This window comes from Notamacropus eugenii, chromosome 2, assembly GCF_028372415.1.
Source record: "Notamacropus eugenii isolate mMacEug1 chromosome 2, mMacEug1.pri_v2, whole genome shotgun sequence".
NCBI classification, from domain to species: domain Eukaryota; kingdom Metazoa; phylum Chordata; class Mammalia; order Diprotodontia; family Macropodidae; genus Notamacropus; species Notamacropus eugenii.
This window is the reverse complement of record NC_092873.1, coordinates 426,255,584-426,275,805: the sequence shown is the minus strand read 5'-3', so window position 1 is coordinate 426,275,805 and position 20,222 is coordinate 426,255,584. Positions and strand designations below refer to the sequence as shown.

Below are 20,222 nucleotides of genomic sequence, written 5' to 3'. Positions count from 1 at the left end.
GAAAAGAGTAACAGTTCCAGTTTTAAGTTATAGTCAGAACAAGAGAACCAGATTTTCTGTGGTCTTATCCCAGTAGTGTATTAGGCCCAAACATCTCTGTGCTTAAGTAAATGACCTTTGGAATAGTATGTGTGTGTGTACATTTTGTGTGTAAAATTTTATATCCTGTTTAATTTTCATCTAGAAAAATGAAGGTCTAAGATTAAGCTTTATTCTGCCTAAAGCAGAGAGGGTAGGGAGTGGGGGGGGGTGAGGAATCTGAGTTCTTTCAAGGTAGCTTTGAATTTCAGTCTCCCTGCTGAGAACTTAGTGCGTGATACTGCCCTCTCAGTCTGTTAGATGCTACTTTAATAATTGGAAGAGCTTTTTCATAGTTAATTTGCTACCAGAAGTCTTGTGATCTGGCCTCCTCAAGTAGAAACCCTCAAGTCCATTGTGCTGAAATTGAGCAATGTAGCTTGCCTGGATATTGGATCTGAAGAGGGGGCCCAACTTTGTTTTACTGTTGTGATTTGAATAACCATTTTGGACCTTTTCCTGCATCTACCCCAACTAACCATTGACATTTCAAGCATCTGGGCCATTTGAAGGAGTTGCTTAAACCAAAAATTTGTCACCTCAGATGAGATTAACCATATCCAGAATTCACCTGATCCTTTTTACTTAAAAGAAATATTGTCCATCTAGAAGATGTCTCATCTTGTTTCCTTGTTATTTAAACATATATTGCAGTTTTCTTTTCCATATCCTGCTCAGAAAGGCATCGAAATGGAGATTAGTATACTGCTTCTCTAATTGGCTTCAGGGCAGCTAGGTGGTACACTGGATAAAATGCTGGACTAGAAGTCAAGATGACTCCTCTTCCTGAGTTGAAATCCAACCTCAGACTTTTATTAGCTCTATGACCCTGGGCAAGTCACTTAACCTAGTTTACGTCAGTTTCTTCATCTGTAAAACAAGCTGGAAGAGGAAATGGCAAACCACTCCAGTATCTTTGCCAAGTAAACCCCTCTCTGGGAGTCACAAAGAATTGGACACATTTGAAAAACAATGAATAGCAAGATCAGTTTGAAGTGATTTGCATAGGATTGTTTGATAATATTACTATATTCATATTCCTGTCTATTTGATACGTACCACCTTTTGGAAGTAAAGTGAAATGGGAGAATAAGTATTTCTTAAGCTTCTATGCCAGGCACTGGGTTAAATACTTTTTACAAATATTATCTCATATGATCCTCACAACAATCTTACAAGATAGGTGCTATTATTTATCCTCATCTTACAGTTGAAAAGACTGAGGCAAATAGAGGTTGTGACTCGCCCAAGGTCACAAAGTCTGAAGTGGGATTTGAACTCAGGTCTTCCTGACTCCAAGCTTCGAACTCTTGTCTACTGCGCTACCTGCTGCCTGGGAGCGAGAAGAGGGACATGCTATAGAAAATTTATGCATCTTTAGTAGTTGAGCCCTGGGAGTAATGAAAGCTGACATTTTGTTGTTTTCTCCTTCCTTTGGCAGTGGCCATCTTCAATGGGCACCAGAATTCAACCTTTTATGTCAAATCCAGCATTAGCCCAGATGATCAATTTCTGATCAGTGGCTCAAGTGATGAGTCTGCCTACATCTGGAAGGTGAGTGACTAAACTTCTCTGCACGTGTGACACTAGAATGCTGTAGCCCCCTTCTTTCTTTACTACAGATAGTGTGAATTTGATAGTGATCCTATAATGTTAGCAGTATTTCCCATGCCAGGTATTCATCAAAGCCTACTTCTTGCCCCAATCAGTAGCTTGTGTCCTCATTGGTTGTTAAAAACTAGTATATGTTATAAAACATATAACTTTTGTATTAGAAGCTTTTCAAAAGATGTCCTTGCTTGAACTATTATCAAGTTTCTCAGGAATTTAGGAGTTCAGGAGGGTAGGTAGAATATCAATTACTTTTTCATCATCTTCTGAAAAAAACATGCTTCCTTCTGTCTTCTCTATGGAACTATTAATCTCTATACCATGGCTAGAATTCCTGGTAATAAAAATTATCTTCTCTTCTACTTACTAGTAACTTTTCCCCCCCGCCGTGGGCATTAGAAAGTTCTTATAAGTCCCAGACCCTGTGGCTGCTCTTTCAGTCTTATCACTAGATAATTACCTTAATGAAATACTATGATTTGCTTGATTTTAAAAAAATTCAACACCCCTCCTTAGCTTAATTTCTTGAGCCCTATTTTTCTGCTTTTTAATTTATTATGTGTAAAGCTTTTTGGCAGCTAAAATCTTGCCACCATTTGGAATTCTGTGAAAAAAAGTATGAATGTCACTTAATAAGAAGCATTTGCTGGTTATTGAGGGGTGACTAGGGAGAGGAAAAATGGGACATGGGGTGGGAATTGGTTACAGAAGTACTTTGGGAGCTCAGGGATGGAGAAATAGTAATAGGCTTTCTAAAATCAGTGAAAAATAAGTTATCCAAGCAGTTACAAAAGGTGGTTTACTGGGTCTAAATCTTATCTTCAAAACCTCTCTTGTATCTTGTAAATCCAGATCCCATCAATTTCCTCTCCTTCCCAAGACAGAGCTGGTGTGGCTTTATAGTTTCCTAAAAGTGACAGAAGCCCAAAACTTAAGGCCTCTGTTGAATCTAGCTCTGATTAATTTTATTTGCTGGTGTTGGGAGACAAGGGTGGTCATGATCAACAGGTGATAATTTTTATGTATATATAATTGTGAAAACCTTTTTAGAAGCCTTATAGCAGTATTCTAAATGTCCACAAGATGATGGTAATGCTTCACTGAAAGAATGTCACATATCCTGTTCTCTGTTTGTTTAACAAAGTTGTGTGTTATATGTTCTTAACTGAAAGCTAGAAAAGTAAAATCTGTAAATTTCTTTCTGATATATTAAGTTGCTTTTTACTTATATAATTATCTTTCTTTTCCTGAATAAAGGAAATTCTCCACCCTAATTCTTGAGTTCAGAGTGTTTCCGTAGCATAATGCTTTTGTCAGAATATTTTTATCAGATCTGTGTTAATGTGTAGCCTATGCTTCAGAGCTCTCCTTTTATCCCACCACCACTTTCTAAAATTAATTTGACTTTGTGTCCTGCGTTTTACCATCATATTCTTGACAATATCAGCTAATCCTCTAATTGATAAGTAAATGTTAATTAAGTGGTGACTTTTTTAAAAAGATTTGTATTTCTGACTCAAATTTAGGTTCTCTCTTACCCTTAATTTATTTCTCCCTCCTTCATTTTTCATTCACTGTCTCATCTACATTCTTTCTCTCACTTCAGTTCTTCCAACCCCACTAACGGATTCATTTCTAGTATAATTTTTTGCAGACATTTCTTAGTAATTGTTGAAAAGTTCACCTTCTCCCCACCATATGCATGCGAAGAGTCTTTTTTTCCCTTTTCTGTGGGTGTTCAGGTGCTTCTTCCTTCCTTGTAAGAATAATGATAAAATTATTTGACTGGTTTTCTTGCAACTCATTTTCAGGCCATTGCAACATGTGTGACCTGTTCTGATTTTCATGCTGGGGCTCATGTCAGTGTTGAGTGACATGGTTTGGGTGATATATTTTCCCGCCAGTCCACACATAATTCAGTGTGCAGCCTCTGATATTTGAGACTCTGGCAAGGTTACTGCTGTTCCTAAAATTGAACCTGCCTGCTTGGGTGGTGTTTCTCTTATCCATTGTGAAAAAAGAAAGGAGATGTTTTCAAGGCCAAAAACAATCTTAATCCAAAGGAATATCCACGGCATTAAGTTGTCACACTGTGTGAATGTTCTGGAAATCAACATTCTCATAAGTTTTCAGTGCCCTCATTAAGACTCAGAGGACACGTAGAAGCAAAAGAAAAGTTTTAAATCCTAGGAACCAAATTGAACATTAATTCTTTGGTTACTGTGTAAAAATTAGCAAAAGAGAAAATATGATCTAGGTAGAAGTGTTTAGTGTTCTAGCCTGGGTTTGTTTTTGTTTGTTTAATGTGAGGGTTTTCGTGATAGTTTTTTCTAATTTCTTTTGCTCCCTCCTGCGATTCCTTTCTGATATAGCCATTGAATAGTATAGAGGTGGCTATAAATAAATTGTTTTGGCACAATCCCTGACATCCACTGACTGGCGAAACATTGAGCCTGACACTTTAGGAAGTGTAAATGATCTCATGGCAGGAATAAAGATTAGTCTTGTTTCCAATTGGACAGGGTAAGGAGATTCAGTAAGGAAAGATACTGATCTTATTGCGTTCTCAAGTGTGAAAAACGATTTGAGGGTTACAGATGAGAGAGCTCAGAGTAAGATACTTGTGGAGTCAGCTGAGTAACTCTCGGGCTGTGAAATTTTGAATCCTTCCTGCCATGTATGGGGATTCTTATGATTGTATTAATCAGAACTGATGAAGTAGAGCCCTCCGCGTTTCCTTCTGTCCTCTTGCAGGTCCCCAAAACAGGTAAGAATAAACTTGAACCTCAAAATGCTTCCCCTTTCAACTTGGAAGCAAAGTATAAAAAGCATAGAATGATTATACATGATCTATAATAAATACAATAATGCTGTTAACAAAAAAGGGAACTCTGTTTTCGTCAGAGAAAGTTGATGCTCAAGTGAAATCATTTTCAATCCTGCACTCTAAAACCATCAAAAGTAATGGATCACTTGCTGTTCAAGACTATGAATATTTGTCATTTTTTCAAACCCAGTGGTCCAGAGCTCTAAGTTGTTAAAACAGCCTGATTTGGTTTTGGATTGCTTTCTTTAAAAATGAACTTTATCCCTTGATCATCCCTTCTGTTAAACATGGATTTATCATAGTCCTGATTCCTACTGAGAAAGACTTTACACTAAGAGGTATATATCCATACACTTTAAACAAGCTATGTGAAGGGACGGGTATTATTTCCATAGCATTACAGATTTGGCTGTGAGGGTGTTTCTTATGGATAGTAGAAGCTCACTTAAACCCTAACAGATATTAGGTAACCCACTAAGGCATTGGACTCCATTCTTTTATTTTTTGATTTATTGAGTAAATGCTGTACATAGGTGGGGGAAGTAAATTCATTAAAACTCACTGGGTTCCTTCAAAAAACTGAGCTGGCTAACTCAGTGTGCTCCATCTCTGTGCCGCTAGCTGAGGGATATTAAATTCACTTGGTCCTCATCACAAATGTTCCTTTTAGTGTTGCCTCCACTTTTTCCATGAAAATGAGCCATGATTTGGTTCCTCAGAAAGGTAATAATCTCAGCCTTTATATCCCTGTGTCTCCTGCCAACCTCCCTCCTAGTCATTTTCTAAATTCATGTGCTAATAATAGTGATAGGAAGTTGTATATAATCTTTTCTACTGATTAATTCTTGTGACCTGTGATAAAGAAACAATTGACAGCTATTGTGTGAGTCAGTGGAACTATCAAAAGCATATTACTAGTAACATTCAGTGAAGGAAAGTGAATGTTAGAAATAGCATCATACAGCATGACCCACCTTTAAAAATTACACTGAAAATTGCAAAGATGACAGATCTTTGAATGTATTAAAATTTGAATAAGAAAATTAGCTAGAATGGGTTTTGTGGAAGACATTTCTGCTTGGCTAAAAGGAATCCAGGATACAATATAAAATCCCTAACTTCTGCCTCTTAAATAATTAAATTTATTTTTAGCTATGATAAAAAATCATCAAATTGGCCCTGTAAGCTCATAGTTTGTTTTCCTTTGTTTCCAGAGCCTGAGGCATGTTTGGGCACTTTCAAGACTCATAGTTAATTTTATGGCCCTGAAAGTAACTGACTGGAGAACACAGAATGCCTTGCCTATACAGGATGGAAACCAAACTGATCCTCTGAATTTTCCCACTAAACTTTTCAACTCTGATCAGCCTGGAAAGTTCATTAGCTAAAAGCAAGCTAATCATGCCCCTTAACTTGACTGAAAATGTGGAGAGTATGATATCCATTCTGGAAGAATTGGTTTAACATGAAATCCTTCTCTCCTAAATTGTGGGCTCTGACCATATATTCAGTCCAGATCAAGAAGAGAAATAGTTAGTGTCACTATAATAAATAGGTTTGTTTGCTTTTGTTTTTTTTCTAGAGCATTATTACTGGAAGGTTACTGGGCAGTCAGCCTATGGGGCTTGTGTATTTTCATCTAATATTGTCCAAGGAAAAAGTGGAGGTTTTTTGGAAGTCCTAAACACCTGTGTAATCAGTAGTAGCCTAAGCCTTTTAAAAGATAAGGCTACTTTATTGCTATTTTAACTTTGTTTTCTTTTTTGTGGGAGAATAGATCTCTGAGCCTTGGTGTCCTCCTACTTTGCTCCTGGGTCATTCTCAAGAGGTTACATCTGTGTGCTGGTGTCCAGCTGATTTTACTAAGGTTTGTAACTATATCTTTGTGGGGTTTTTGAGGATTGGCTTAATAATTATTTAAACTTTGTTTTTGCATCATCTTCAGCATCAAATAAGTCAGTCAGAATCTTGTATTGGAATTCACCCAGATTCTCATTTTGCTTACTGCTAGAAAAACCTTATACAGCCATGAGTAGGAATGAATTCTAAGTCTCCTTGACTCCTCTACATAAATAAAAAAATGCCCCCAAATTTAATTGAATGTATATGCTTTTTAATAATAATTCAAGGTTTTTACTTTACTGAACATTGTCAGTGTCAATTAAAAATGACATCTTGATATTAACAGTCCAATTTGGACTTTAATATGAGATGTAAATATTAAGTGTATTAAATCTTTCTGAAAAGAGCAAAATTTAGCAACTGTTTCTTTTATCAAACCTTGTGCTGTTAATTACACTAAGACAAGTCATATGTGAGTTTTTTAAAAGCTAATAGGAAACAAATAGTCTTGCACTATGCACTGGTCAGACACGCATCCGTAGTATTATGGTTAATTATGGGCCTCACATTTTAAGAGGTGACAAATTAAAGCATATGTGGAGAAAGGTGAGCAGTGGTGATGGTCCTGGAAACCATTTATAAGAACAGTTGAGGGAACTGGAGAGATTAGCCTGAGGAATAATAAGCCACATCTTTACAATGCTTTTTTGGTTACAGAGAGCATTACCTACATTATCTCATTTGGTCCTTTCACTATCATTGTGAGTATCAAGTTGTGTATTGTCCCTATTTTATACCTGGGAACTGAGCAAAGTGATTTGCCCGGTGTCATGTTAAGACTGGACTGACTTGGACTGAAATCAAAGTATTCTGTAGACCAAGGGTTTTTTTTTCTAATAGATGAAATTGTTTATAACATGGACTTTTCATAACCCTGAAATAAATCTTAATGCAAAGTCATTAGTTTAGTGGGAAGTTATTTTTCTGCTCAATTAAATTTAATAATCCTTAGAGTGCTCAAAGTTCAGGTTGTTTACAAACATTGAAAGACTTAAACAAATGTGGTATAGCTATCTGCCCAACCGCAGGTGACATTTCTACCTAGTAACTACTTTTTAGACATTTCCCTAAGAATACTTCATCCTAAGCCTAGGATGAATGGAGTTAAGACTACTGGGATTCCAGGCATTCTTTCCATACCAGTTACAGAGTCCTGGAGTCCTGGTAGGGAAAGGAAAAAGCTAACCTTCTCTTGGGGGCCAGAGCTTTGGAGGACATATGAGATTTTTTTCCCCTTTAGTTACTGAATTAGAGAAATTGTATAAACAAATACTCAAGAGCAGCTCTGGCATTGGTGGCCAATTGCCATAAGTTCTTCCAGGCCAAACTTTCTTTGCCATAAAAGGCCTGGGCACTGGAATGGTAAGATATTTTTAAAGGGGCAAAGGTTATTTTTAACTTCCTTAAGTCTAGGGAGCCAGATGTGTTCTTATTTGCTTTTGTACCTATTGGAAGATTAACCTCAAGGGAACCTTCTTCTGCTCATCATATTCTACCAGAGTCCTGAGCTCTGCTGATTAGTGAGCCTTGGAGAACTAGCTGGGAGTCAGAAGAGAGCTAGCTGTAAATACATTGAACTGACTTCAAAAGGTCTGGGATTTTCTTGGTGTGGGGGTTTCCTTTATGGACACAGATCTCAAGTGTCCTAAGATATAGAAGACTGTTGATGATATACTGTTGCCAAAAAATGTTCATCACTTACTACCCAAAACTCCAGGTCACAAATGTCGCTCAGCTGGTCCTTGGGCAGCATCCTGTTGCTAATGCTGTGTGTACTATTAGCCTTGCAGCCTGGAAAGGTTTTCCAGAATTTGTGCTACACTGTCATAACCTCCAGGAACCCAGCACTACTGCCATATTATGAGGTATCAGTGGAGAACTTGAGTAGCAGGAATCTGTAATGAGTGTTGAAGGGGAAAACACTTCAAAGAAGCCAGAGAAAAAGCTGAATGTCTTAACAACCAGATTCATATTTGTATAAAAGGTGTTCAAAACTTTTTGGAAAATTGATATTAATATCTCTCTTGGTATGACTTACACAAGTGGATTATAGTGTAAAGGATTTGCATTAGATTGCAGGAAGAATTTCCTGACACTTCAAACAGAATGAACAAGTGAATGGAATACATCCAAGCTAGAATAATAGAGTGTAGTAATATAGACATAATGAAGTAGGGAAGACAAGTCTTGGGGGAGAAGTGAAAATGTTTTGGAAATATTTCATAGATTATACAGTGGAAGGGGATCAGAATTATTGTTCTTGGTCCCAAGGCAAAACTAGAAGCAAATGGGGGGAAAAGGCAGATTTTTACTTGATATAAAGAAATACTTTTAAACACTTAAAGCTATGCCAAAGTGGAATGAACTGCCCCAGGAGTAGACTTCTCACTATTAGCTGTCTTTTAAATAAAGGTTGGATAACTGCTTATTAGAGAGAGTATAAAGGATCTACTTATTCAGGCATGGATTGTAGACCTACGTAGATGACCTCTAAGGCCTTCTAATTTTGAGAGAAAATGTCTCATCCTTTTATAAATCAAAATAAAAGAATCGCTATTTTCATCTATCTTAGGTTGTCAAGGCATAGACTAGGGGTGGGGAATCTGTAATCTCAAGGTCACGTGGCCTTTTAGGTCCTTGGTTGAGGCCTTTTGACTGAGTCCAAGTTTTACAGAACAAATCCTTTTATTAAGGGAATTTGTTCTGTGAAGTTTGGATTCCGTCAAAGGGTTGCACTTGAGGACCTAGAGGAGCCACATGTGACCTCGAGGCCACAGGTTCCCCACCTCTGGCATAAGACCCATCTGAAAATAGGGAATTGGACCTTAAAACAATCTAAGGATAAGGGATTTTCAATCAAGCAAAATACTACAATCAAGCAAAATAAATTAGTTCTAAAGGCCTAGCTTGATTTGTTTTGTTGCAAGTCTTTGACTCAACTGCAGGATACTGTGTGAATTGAGTTCTTTAAGAGGCAACATGCTGTGATGGCTAGAGTGCCATACTGGAGGTCAGGAAGACCTGATTCAGACTGCCCCCTGACAATGACTAGTGTGACTCCTTAGGCTTGAGCCTCAGTCTATCTGTAGAGTGGGGATAGTAGTAATACTTGTAGTGTGTACTGTACAGGATTGTTATGAGGCTCAAATGAGATAATGTACATCCAAAGCCTATGTAAACATTGCCTTTTCCTCCCAGATTGCTACCTGCTCCGATGATAATACCATGAAGGTCTGGCGTTTGAAGCGTGGCTTGGAAGAAAAACCAGCACTAGACAAACACACGTTAGTGGGTTGGGCATATCAGAAGAAAACAGAGGAGAGATCCAGCCTAGGTAAGTACTCTATTCACTTCATAATTTGTTGGGAGGTTTGTTTATTTGCTCTTACTGATAGTTCCAAACCAAACTTCATCTTGTTTCCATGTATAAGTAAAGGAGAGAATTGTCATCTCCCCAGCATAGATGGATCAGCTCCAAGCTACTGAATTTAACCTGTTGTGATAGTCAAAAAATACCTAGTGAGTTACCTTCCAGGTGCTGAGCACTAGGCTCTATGCCATAAGGATACAGAGTAAGATTCTCTGCCCCAAAAATTGCAGGCTAAGGGAGATAGATGTGTTATCTTTACTATAGACAAGCACATGTATAAGAGTGAGCTGTAAAAAGAAAGTAGTCTTAAAAAAGGCCTTAAGACCCGTGCTAAGTGCTAAGATTAGAGAAGGAAGGGCAAGATAGTCCCTGACCTTAAGGAGCTCATTCAACTGCCAGTCAGATGGAAAGGCCCCATGATCCATAGGGTATAGTGGCAAAGCAGTTGGTAATTTGTCTTCTTTAGTGTCGTTTCCATTAGCAAAACCATAACTTTCTGAAGTCCAACCATTTGAAAGCACCAAGGCCTTCTTTTCTGACTCTTTGACAGCTGTAATAATATAACAGTAATAATACTAATAGCAGTCCTGAGGAGGCAGGGACTGTAGAACTGGCAGAAGTAGTGAACAGGTCTTTGTTATGGACAAGGTTTGGATACAGTTACTCTGGGATGGTAATTGTAAGGACTAGATTAGAAGCAGGGTTAGTAATGGGTGGAAAAGGGCATCTTGGGCTTTTCTCCCTAGGGAGGCAATGCTGGAAGCAAGGCTGGTTCTCTTGGGGCACTGCAGTTCTTGAGATTCTTGGGCTCTGAGTGCTAATCTGTCTCCCCTGGGGTCCAAGGAGAGGTCACTCCCCTGATCAATCTCCTGTCTCTTCCCCAGGATGCCTTGCTGCTTCCTTCACAAAACCTTACATAATTATAGATGTCTTTCAGAAGGTAGAAAGTGGAACAGGAGGATGTACAGCTGGTGTACACTCATTTTCTGATGAAAGGAAGGAGAACTCACTCAGAAGTATGTCAGTTGTAAGCAGAGCCAGTTAGGACTTCAACCTCAAACTCTTCATCCCCAACAGGTTCCCTGACATTGTATAGGGTTTGGGGCATCACCACTCTCCCAAATGACATTTAATAATTTGTAGGATTTGAGCTTGAAGGGACCTTTATATTTAAGCAAGTCCAGCTCTCCTTGTACAGATGAGAAGAAAGAGGTGAATGACTTGCCCATAGTCACACAATACATAGCAGAGCTGAGATTTGAACATAGGTTTCCAGACTCCAAATCACTTTCCATTACAATATGTTGTCTTTTATTACCTTTTAACCACAGTTTTCCAGCACTGTCCAGGCATTATTTACTTAAGACCTGGGTTCAAGTCCTCACTTGTTTTCCTTACTATCTCTGTGACCTTGGGCAAATCACTTAATTTCCCCGTTTCTCATCCAAAAAAATGATGGGATTAGACTTGATGACCTCTGAGGTCCCTTCCTGCCCTGAATCTAATGAACCATTCTGTGCCTCAGATTGTTTTGTACAAGGTTAGGAATAAAAGCTCTTTACTAATCCCTGGTGCCTAGTACTTTCTGTGATTTGTATATTTTTTATTTACTTATCTTTATACAGATGAGCACATGTGGATTGGGATCTTTACATCCCAAGAACCTAACACAGTGCCTGGCACATATTAAGCATTTAATAAATGTTTGTTGAAGTGAAGTGAATCTGACCTCTTTATAAAGACATAGCAGAATTATTTCCTTGTAAAAAGTGAGTTCTTCAACATCTTTTAATAGAAAACTGTCATTCAGGAAATCCGCAAAACAATTGTTCACTCTGTACCAGTTGTCTTCCCAGTTTAAGTGCACACCCTCCCTAGGGTCAGTGAGTGAAGTATCCATTTGGATAGGTAGAGAGCACATTCTTTTTTCCTTTGAAGAACAACCACACCAACTTGGGTTTTTTGTTTTGTTTTTTTTTGCTTTGTAAATCTTTTTATTATTATTATTAACTTATTTGTTTCCAGTTTTCTAGAATTGCTTCCGTAAGCCTTAGATTTTCTCCCCCTCCATCCCCAAGACAGCATGCAGTCTTATATGGTTTCTATACGTACATGCTTAGTAGGCACTTTTCACGTTAGAGCAGGTTTTACAGTAGCCCTGGGCCCAAATCAATCTGTCTTCCTCCCAACCCCCACATCCTTCTACCCCATCATAACTCCCTTGAAGGAAGAGGAAATGCCCTAACCTTACAAACACAGCAGGCTTCCTGCTGGCCTGAGGAGAGATCATGAAATGTGTCCTTTGAGAGCACAAGAGAATTTAAAATCTGAACTGCCATTGGCTGTTTCTTTCTTTCCCCTTTCCTTCTTTTTCTATTCCTAAAATCAGCACATCACAATGCCCAGCAAACTATTTCAGGAGTCTGGCTAAAGTGTTCGTCAAAACTATTCTCCTATCCTCTTGAATGGGACAAATGACTCCTCTGTGGCTGTCCAGTGACTGTTGACTTCTACTGAGGAGCACAGCAAATGAAAACTTCCTTCCCTCCTGAAATAATGAGTGTACCCAATCTCCAGAACATAACCTCTTACATAACCAGGAAGCTCTATGGGCAGAGTCCCTACTAACTTTTAACTCCTTTTTCCTCTATGCTCTGTGTATTTGATTAAGACTGGATTTTTAGCTGGCTTTTTCTATTGATGTAACACTATCAACTTAGCTATACCTCATGGTTAGCAAGGGAGGTTTGGGCTTGGGTGATGGGGAGGAGGGAGACAGAGATTAATTCCTCAGAATGACTTTAAATAGCACGAACTAAAGGAGATCTGGATGTAAATTAACGATGGAGTGTCCTACAGAAAACCTTAGCTTTTTCTCAGAATCTAGCTTGAAAGTATTTAGTTTAAAGAGGACTCTCACTTTTTGTAGGAATGTAATATGAGGATTTGCTTTCTACAGTGCCTGATGGACTTCTTTTAGGACTTCAGGATTTCTGCTTTTCAGTCTACTCCTTTCTTTCCTCATAAGTCCTCAAGGGTTGTTAGAGGCTAGAAGAAAGAAGGCAGAAAGTTGGCAAATGCCTACTCTTAGAGGCAGACCTACCTTAGTAATGAAAAAGTTTGTCATTCAGGACAGCTCAGTCCTGTGTGGTTAGTCCTAATTTAAATGTTTATTTAGATCAGGAGGAAAATAATATTTATATATTAATCCTTTTACAAATCCAGTTCCATTGTGAGTCTGGTTCAGTAATTAAACTAATTCAAGTTCTAATTGACAAGCCATATAACTACAGTATGAATAGATACCTTCTGCATGCCCTTTAAAAGTAAGAACACAATTGTAGAGTCTGAACTCAAGAAGAAATTTAAAGGTTGAATGAGTGTGGCTTTTGTAAAGTAGGAGGAATGGAAGATATATAGAATATAAGAGATTTTTCCAGGGTAACTGCCATACTTCATTCTTGTCACACTCTAGAAATGAATATCAGAATAATAGAACATGCACAGAATTGTCCTGTCAAAGCCAGGATTGCATTGCTTTACAGAGAATAGACAGAAACTTGAAAGCACATGTTCTCGTATCACTTGTAATTCCGTCAGCAACTTGGCACTTCTTAAAGGCATAAACACTGACTTATGTTCTAGCTTCAGAACACTTTATGTCCTCCCAAGTACATGAACGCTTAGCATCAGAACAAGGGCACTGCCCCCTCCCCCTTTGCTACCTAAAAGTTAATAAGTTCAAGGAGATTTTTGTTACACTCAGAATTTCTCTACCTCCTTTTAGCTTGAGGGCCCTCTGTACAAAAGGAAAAAAAAAAGTTCACAAACAGGTTTTGCAGATTTCCATTTTACCTTGTGGATCACATTCTTGAGCAGATTTCGTTGGCTTTTCCCTTGATGCAAAACATCCTGGACCATTGCCATGTGACTAATACAGAATTTTAATTTGTTTCAACAAACATTAAGCACCTACTATATGTTGGATACTGGGCTGGCACTACAAAGGTTAAAAAGAAAACTATCCAGGAGTTTATATTCTACTGGAGAATACAACACATTCACAAATAAATGTAAAATAAGATATTTTAGAGAGCATAAATGTTGTAGAGGGGAGAGGAGAAGTAACGGAGGTGGTTTTTGTTGTTGATTAGTTGTTTTTGACTCTTTTTATGACCCCCATTTGGGGTTTTCTTGGCAAAGATACTGGAGTGATTTACCAGGAACCAGGAAAGAGCAGTGTCATAGAAGTCAGGGGAAGAGAGGGTCCAGGGAACGGTCAGCTGTCTTAGTAGCTGCAAAGAAGTGGAAGAAAATGAAGTCACTGAAAAGACCAGTTAAGAGACCATTGGCATGTGCAATTGCTATTATAAATGTAACTGGAAAAACCAGTAAATTTAACCTGAACATTGTAGTAGCACAGTTTGGTTACAGTGAAGAATTGAGAAGATGCACCTCCCTCCATGCTTTGCCAGAGGTAGGGGGTTCTGGGTATGGAATACTGAATTATGGTATGACATAAGCTTGTTGTGTTAGTTGGTTTAGCTGAATTGTTCTTTTCATCTTTGTTGAAAAGAAAAACTTGAAGAGTAGGAGAAAAGGCAAGAGGATATTTTAAAATGCATAATGGTCTAAAAATAAAACTTTTAATTTTTTGTTATTTTTTTATAAAGAACATTGGTTTACCTTAGCTTTAGGCCAGCGGTAGAGTTGAAAGCCTGATTACAAGGCGTTAAGTGGTGAGGAAGTGGAGGCAGTGAGTATGAATAATTTTTTTTTCTCAAGAATTTTCACTGAAAGAAAAGATAAGAAATTGTAGTCAAGTGAGAGGAGGTTGTTCTGTTTTTCCTTAAGGATAGAGCAAACCTAGGCATATTTGCAGACATCAGAGAAGAAGCTAGTAGATTGAACACGAGAGGAAATGATAAATTGATTAAAGCGAACTCCTGAAGTAAATAGAAGCAAGGACATAAGCAGGTGTTTGCCTTGTAATGAAGAGAGAGGTAGAGAAGGACAAGATGTAGGGGGTGGGAACTCAAGGGCTTCATGGTGGGTGACCTATTTACCCTGCAAAATAGACAAAGACGTCTGTTGAGAGAGGGTGGCTGGAGAAGCATTAGGGTACTGAGAGAAGGGAAGGTTTTCAATAGTTATTAGGGGGAGGAAAAAAATCAAAGAAGAATTAAAAAGTATGGACGTGCAACAGGGAAGATCCAGTGAAGATCAGATAAATGTGAATTTTTAGTGAACTTAGTTTTTCATTTCTTAAAGGAGCATTCAAAATTGATATGTAATATAAACAACCTTGTGAAATTTGAAATACTTTATATGTCAGCTATCATCATCATTATTATTCCAATGATATATTCAGTAGCTTGAGAATAAAGAAAGTGGTGACCCAGAATTAAGTGTTGACAAGGTATGCATGACCATAGGACAAGGTGGCAAGAAACTGGAGGCAAAGCATTGTGTATACATTCACTCTTTCAAACCTCACAGTAACCCTGTGAATTCCCCATTTTACAGTTGGGGAAACAGGCTAGATGGTTAAGTCACTTACCATGGGCCACACACCAGCAAGTGTTTGAGATGGATTTAATCTAGGTTTTTCTGACTCCTGGTCTAGTATTCTATTCAGTTACTCAATTGATTAACTTAATAAGACTGTGAAAGGAAGAACATAAGGCTGGAGCAGAACTGGGAGAATAGGAAATAATGGAGGAACTGAAGGTCATAGTAAGGAAGGCTTAGAAGCACTAAATTAGAGGGAGAGATGGCAGGGTAAGAGATAATGATCAGAGAGCATGATTTCAGAGTTCAGAATCATGGAGTTACAGGTAATGCTAAGAACTTAAAGTATGACTGTCTGTGTGGGTGGCTGGGATTGAATGAAGTTGTAGGTCATGGGAACTGAGGAGGGTGGCTAGTGTGGAGGTCACAGTGTTTGAGAGGATCTGTATATTGAAGTTCCCAAGTATGAAATAAGGAGCTTGAGGGAGATAGGCAGTGAGTCACATACTGAAGTCCTTGAGAGAAAGGGAGGGTGACCAGAAGCAGGTAGATCCCAGCAATGCAAATCTGTGCCAACATATAAAGATAAATGGAGTGAATCTCAAAGGACAAGAGGTTGCTGAGTGACAGTGACAAAGGGAGGTGTTGGTCGTGGAGCAGAGCAGGGAATAGTTTAGCTCTTCTTCCTGACCCAAGTAATACACTGTAAACATTAAATGTTTGGTCTTAGGCAATTCTTGGTTACCTCGTCTGATGTGGGCATAAGCATGGATAACTGAAAACCGGAGGGTTTGTTAGTGACGACCTCTTTACCTCCTCAGTCTTTCATTAGAGCAGCTGATAGAAGCCCTTTCCGTACTCTCATTCCCATATTGCTCTTAAGGGCTAAGGAATAGAAAAAATAACTTAGCGGCATCCAGAAAAGGTTTCCGTTTTTGATGTCTGACTTTTCTTGACTGTCTCTTCCTCAATAGCAATGACTGGCAACCAGATGACTCCTGCCAAAGCTCCTAAAGTAAAGAACAGTCCACTCGCTTCTTCTCCGTGGTCGGCATCTTGTGTTCCAAATTATGCTGGGGATCTTCCTCTCTCATCTAACACCCCTACATCCTCTGTGAAAACCCCTCCTGCCAAGGCCCAGACTCAGACCAGTCAAGAGGACTCTTCATTTTCCATTTTCCCCAAGCCAACTTCATCTTCCAAGATTTTGTTTCAAAACTGGGTGAACAAAACACCCTGTTCATCTCCATCCAACACGCCACCTATCCCTGAGGTCCTGATTCCATCTCCCAGGAAAGCCCTCACTCCTGTGAGTCAGACTCTGTCCCAAGCAGTGGCCAACCCTGAAACAGCAGCCCTATCTAGAAATAAAGCTAAGAGGAGGTTGGATTCAGGCTGTTTGGATTCAAACACAGAGCAGAACTGTTTAAAGGGATGCAGCTGTGTCACAGAGCTGGAGGGGAAGGCTAAAAGATCTCATCTGGATCTGTGCTGCCTGTCAGGGAACCAGGGGACCAGTAGTAATGACCTTCTGGGACTCACCAAATTAAGTGAAATGGAAAAGACCAGTGAGAATACTCCAGCCCCATCGTCTCCTGCAAGTGCCAGTACTCCAGCAAGCTTTGGATCATCGCCTCTTTGCTTCAAACCTTGTGGAGGAGGGCCTGAAGTGGTAGACAAAGAGAATAGTTCCCCTGAGAGGAAAAACTGGCTGTTAGCCATGGGGGCAAAATGGAGGACTGAAAAAGGTGGGAACCGGAGTCCTTCCAATGGTTCATCTTCTCAAACTAAGAGGCAAGATGGAAAGACCTCTCCAGTAAGTCCATCAGGCATCTTGGTTAAAGATGGTAAAAAACCTTCAACAGATTTTCTAAGCTTAAATGGTGCTGCATACAAATCTTTTGGGAATCTGGATCCCTAAAGGGAAAAGAGCCCATTTAACTCCTCTGTGAACTATTTTCCACAGCTATTGCTGTCCATTTTAGTTTACGATATTACAACCTTATGATTACTGACAGAGAAGGGACTTATTGGCAATCAAGAATAAGAAATAGATTACAGCAGTTGTTAAAAACTACATTAAGGTCTCATGCCCTAGGAACAGAGTGCAAAGGAGTTTATTTTAATAGATTGCTGAGCACCTTGCAGAGGGAATATTTACCATAATCTCTACCCTGTAGAAACTTAAATACTTTGAAATGTAATACACATTTTCTATATCTTCTAAGAAATACACTGAAGTGCTGATCCGAAATCTGTCATCTTATAAAAACTTCAGAAGTTAGGTATTCTGTTACTAAAATAAAAGGAACTACTATCCACTACCTACCCTATCATGCCAGGAGCATCCAGCTCCTTAGTAACTGGGTCAGAATGAGCAAAAGAAAGCCATTTCATTAAGCATGAAACATTATTGCAGTCCTTTAGAGAGACTTGCTTACTGAAGAATGTTCAAGTGTGTTTTATCACAGCTTGAAATTTTTATATGCTATGTTATAGGAAAGTGCTAAGGGTAAGTGATTGCAGGAAGCACAAAACCCCATCTGCTCCCTATTCTCCCTAGAGAAAGAGGGGTTTTCATGATCAGGCTTTGCCATTGGCAGCTGCCTTTCCAGAGAAGCTTTTAGCCCACTTGGGGGGTTTACAAGGTCCCTACAGTCCTTCAAGTCCAAAGAGACTTAACCAGTCTTTCAGAGACTCCACAGTAATAATAAGTAGCATCACTTTTAAGATTTGCAAAGTGCTTTACGTATGCATGTATATATATACACATACATGTTATATACATGTAGCCAGTATGTAACAGAACTAAGTCCAAAACAACTTCCCAATTAACTCTTAGTTGTCTATAATTACTTGTTAAAAGGTACAAGACTAACATAAAACCAATATCTTAACCAGAAGTTTTGGTCTCTACCCCAAGAAGTAAAACTAAGTGAAGTAGAGGTGATAATGAGCAAAAATTCAAGAAGAGATCAATTCAAAAGAGTGAAAAGGGAAGCATTAACTGGGACTTGAATTGGCGTGCCCTAAAATATCAGGTTAGCTCTGTATGATTAGCTTAACTTGTGGATATTTGCTTTCCTGCATTCTCAAGGAAGGTCCATATCTAATTTATGAATGAAAATGTGTTTGATGATTGGGATTTGGGATACAGTTTCCCAGAGAAACAGTACCTAGGCTTTCTGGGTTGCCCACAAAAGCCTCCTTACCTCATAACATAATAAAATAATGACAACAGCTGACACAAAGAGCTTTAAGGTTTGTAAAGCATTTTGTACAGATTCTCTCATCTTTATTTTGTAAGTAGGAAACAAGCTTAGGACAGTAAAGGTAACTTACCCACGGTCACACAGCTAGTAAGTGTTTGAGGTAGGCTTCACACCTGGAGTCCTTCGAACTCAAAGTACAGTGCTGTAACCATTAGACTCTGCTGAATTATATTATTAATAGTATTAGCCTGAAACCTGTTAGCAGAACGCCATGTGGTACAAGATGGGGAATAATTTCCTCTCCCTTTCCTGGCTATAAGGCAATTTAATTAGATTATATCATGAGCCAACAATCAGTCTCATAAGCCTCTCTGAAGTATTTGCTTTTTTTTTTTTTTTTTAAAGACAGTGATTATTAAAATGATGATTGGTGGAATTTCAGGCAGCGTAATGAGGGGGAGGGAGACATCAAGTAACTTCAGGAAATCACAGAAATATTTGCAGGTATCATAGGGTTGTTCATGTGGGTCAAATCCATAAAACATTTTGCAAATCTTCAGGTGCAGTATAAATAAGGGTTATTGTTATTGCTACAGAGACAAATCAGCCTTATGTGGCACATTGATCTGCAGTTTTACTGGCAAGTGCAGTTACAGCTACAAGAGATAATGTTTCAAGGTATTTAATACTGAAAACTGACAGAATAAATGATCATATCTGAATCAGAAGTACCTTGAATTTGCTGCTTCTTAACCTCCTGAGAATAATAAGCAGCATTGTATCAACAACAGACCATGATGTTTGCCACTTTTAGGTTGCGACTACACCTGGTTCCATGAGGAAGATCTGTACATACTTTCACCGAAAATCCCAAGAGGAATACCATAGTCCTGAGCAGTCATAAGGAGCTGTGGAGATCATCCTTCAGAACCTGAACATGGTGAGTTAATGGAGCTTTGCTCCTCTGCAGAAACAATTCAGATGACCTAAAACAATCATAGTCTGTGATGAAACTAACTTTTTCACTCTTCTTTTTAAAGGAAATACCTCAACGTTGAAAATCAACATGGAAAGCTATGTCCTGGAGGTAGCTAGCGCCTGGTTCTTTTAGCATAGTGTAGATTCTGCATCTATAAGGGAATGCAGGCTTGTGTTTTTAAAGTTTGTTTTTTAAAAAATTAATCATTTTCTATAGAACATATTTGAATAACTAATTCTCTTTGGAGAAATGGCATAGCTGCTCTGCTACTTCCATAGACATAGGGCCTAGTCATGTAGCTCTCTGTTCTGCAGCCTACCATGCAGATTGACCAAAGAGGCCAGGTGAAATTCTCTGAAGTTCTCCGGATCTGCTCAATGTTGTATTCCTTTGTATAGCAAAAATTTGTGGCTATTTATGAAGAAATCTTGTAATTTGTTGTAAATATAGAACTTGCATTTGGGTGATTTTTAGTATTACCAAAAAAAATTAAATGAATTAATAAAAAGTGTTTGATTTTTATTTACCCTGACATAATATTAAAATACTCCTGGAAAGAGGCAGAATTTTTTTAAGGTTTGAATTGGTAAATTCTTATTATAAGGCTAGTGGTCAGTAACAATTTGGAAGAGCAGTATGGCAGAGAAAGATATACTAGATCTGGAAACACAAGAATCCTGGGTTTAAATCCCAGCTCCCCTTAAAACTATGTCACCTTTGACACATCCACCT

At 38.6% G+C, this 20,222-nt stretch overlaps 1 protein-coding gene across 2 annotated transcripts in view; it reads left to right on the top strand.

Moving 5' to 3' along the window:
- DTL (denticleless E3 ubiquitin protein ligase homolog) overlaps window positions 1-19,998 on the top strand; it is a 44,432-nt gene extending 24,434 nt beyond the window's left edge. For both annotated transcript variants that reach the window (XM_072647891.1, XM_072647892.1), the window contains exons 11-16: window positions 1,520-1,632; window positions 6,294-6,383; window positions 9,617-9,752; window positions 16,274-17,115; window positions 19,326-19,451; window positions 19,552-19,998. In XM_072647891.1, the coding sequence (XP_072503992.1) occupies window positions 1,520-1,632; window positions 6,294-6,383; window positions 9,617-9,752; window positions 16,274-17,115; window positions 19,326-19,415 (1,271 nt within the window). In that variant the 3' untranslated portion in view covers window positions 19,416-19,451; window positions 19,552-19,998. The remainder of the gene's footprint in view (window positions 1-1,519; window positions 1,633-6,293; window positions 6,384-9,616; window positions 9,753-16,273; window positions 17,116-19,325; window positions 19,452-19,551) is intronic.
- Window positions 19,999-20,222: the final 224 nt, after the last annotated feature.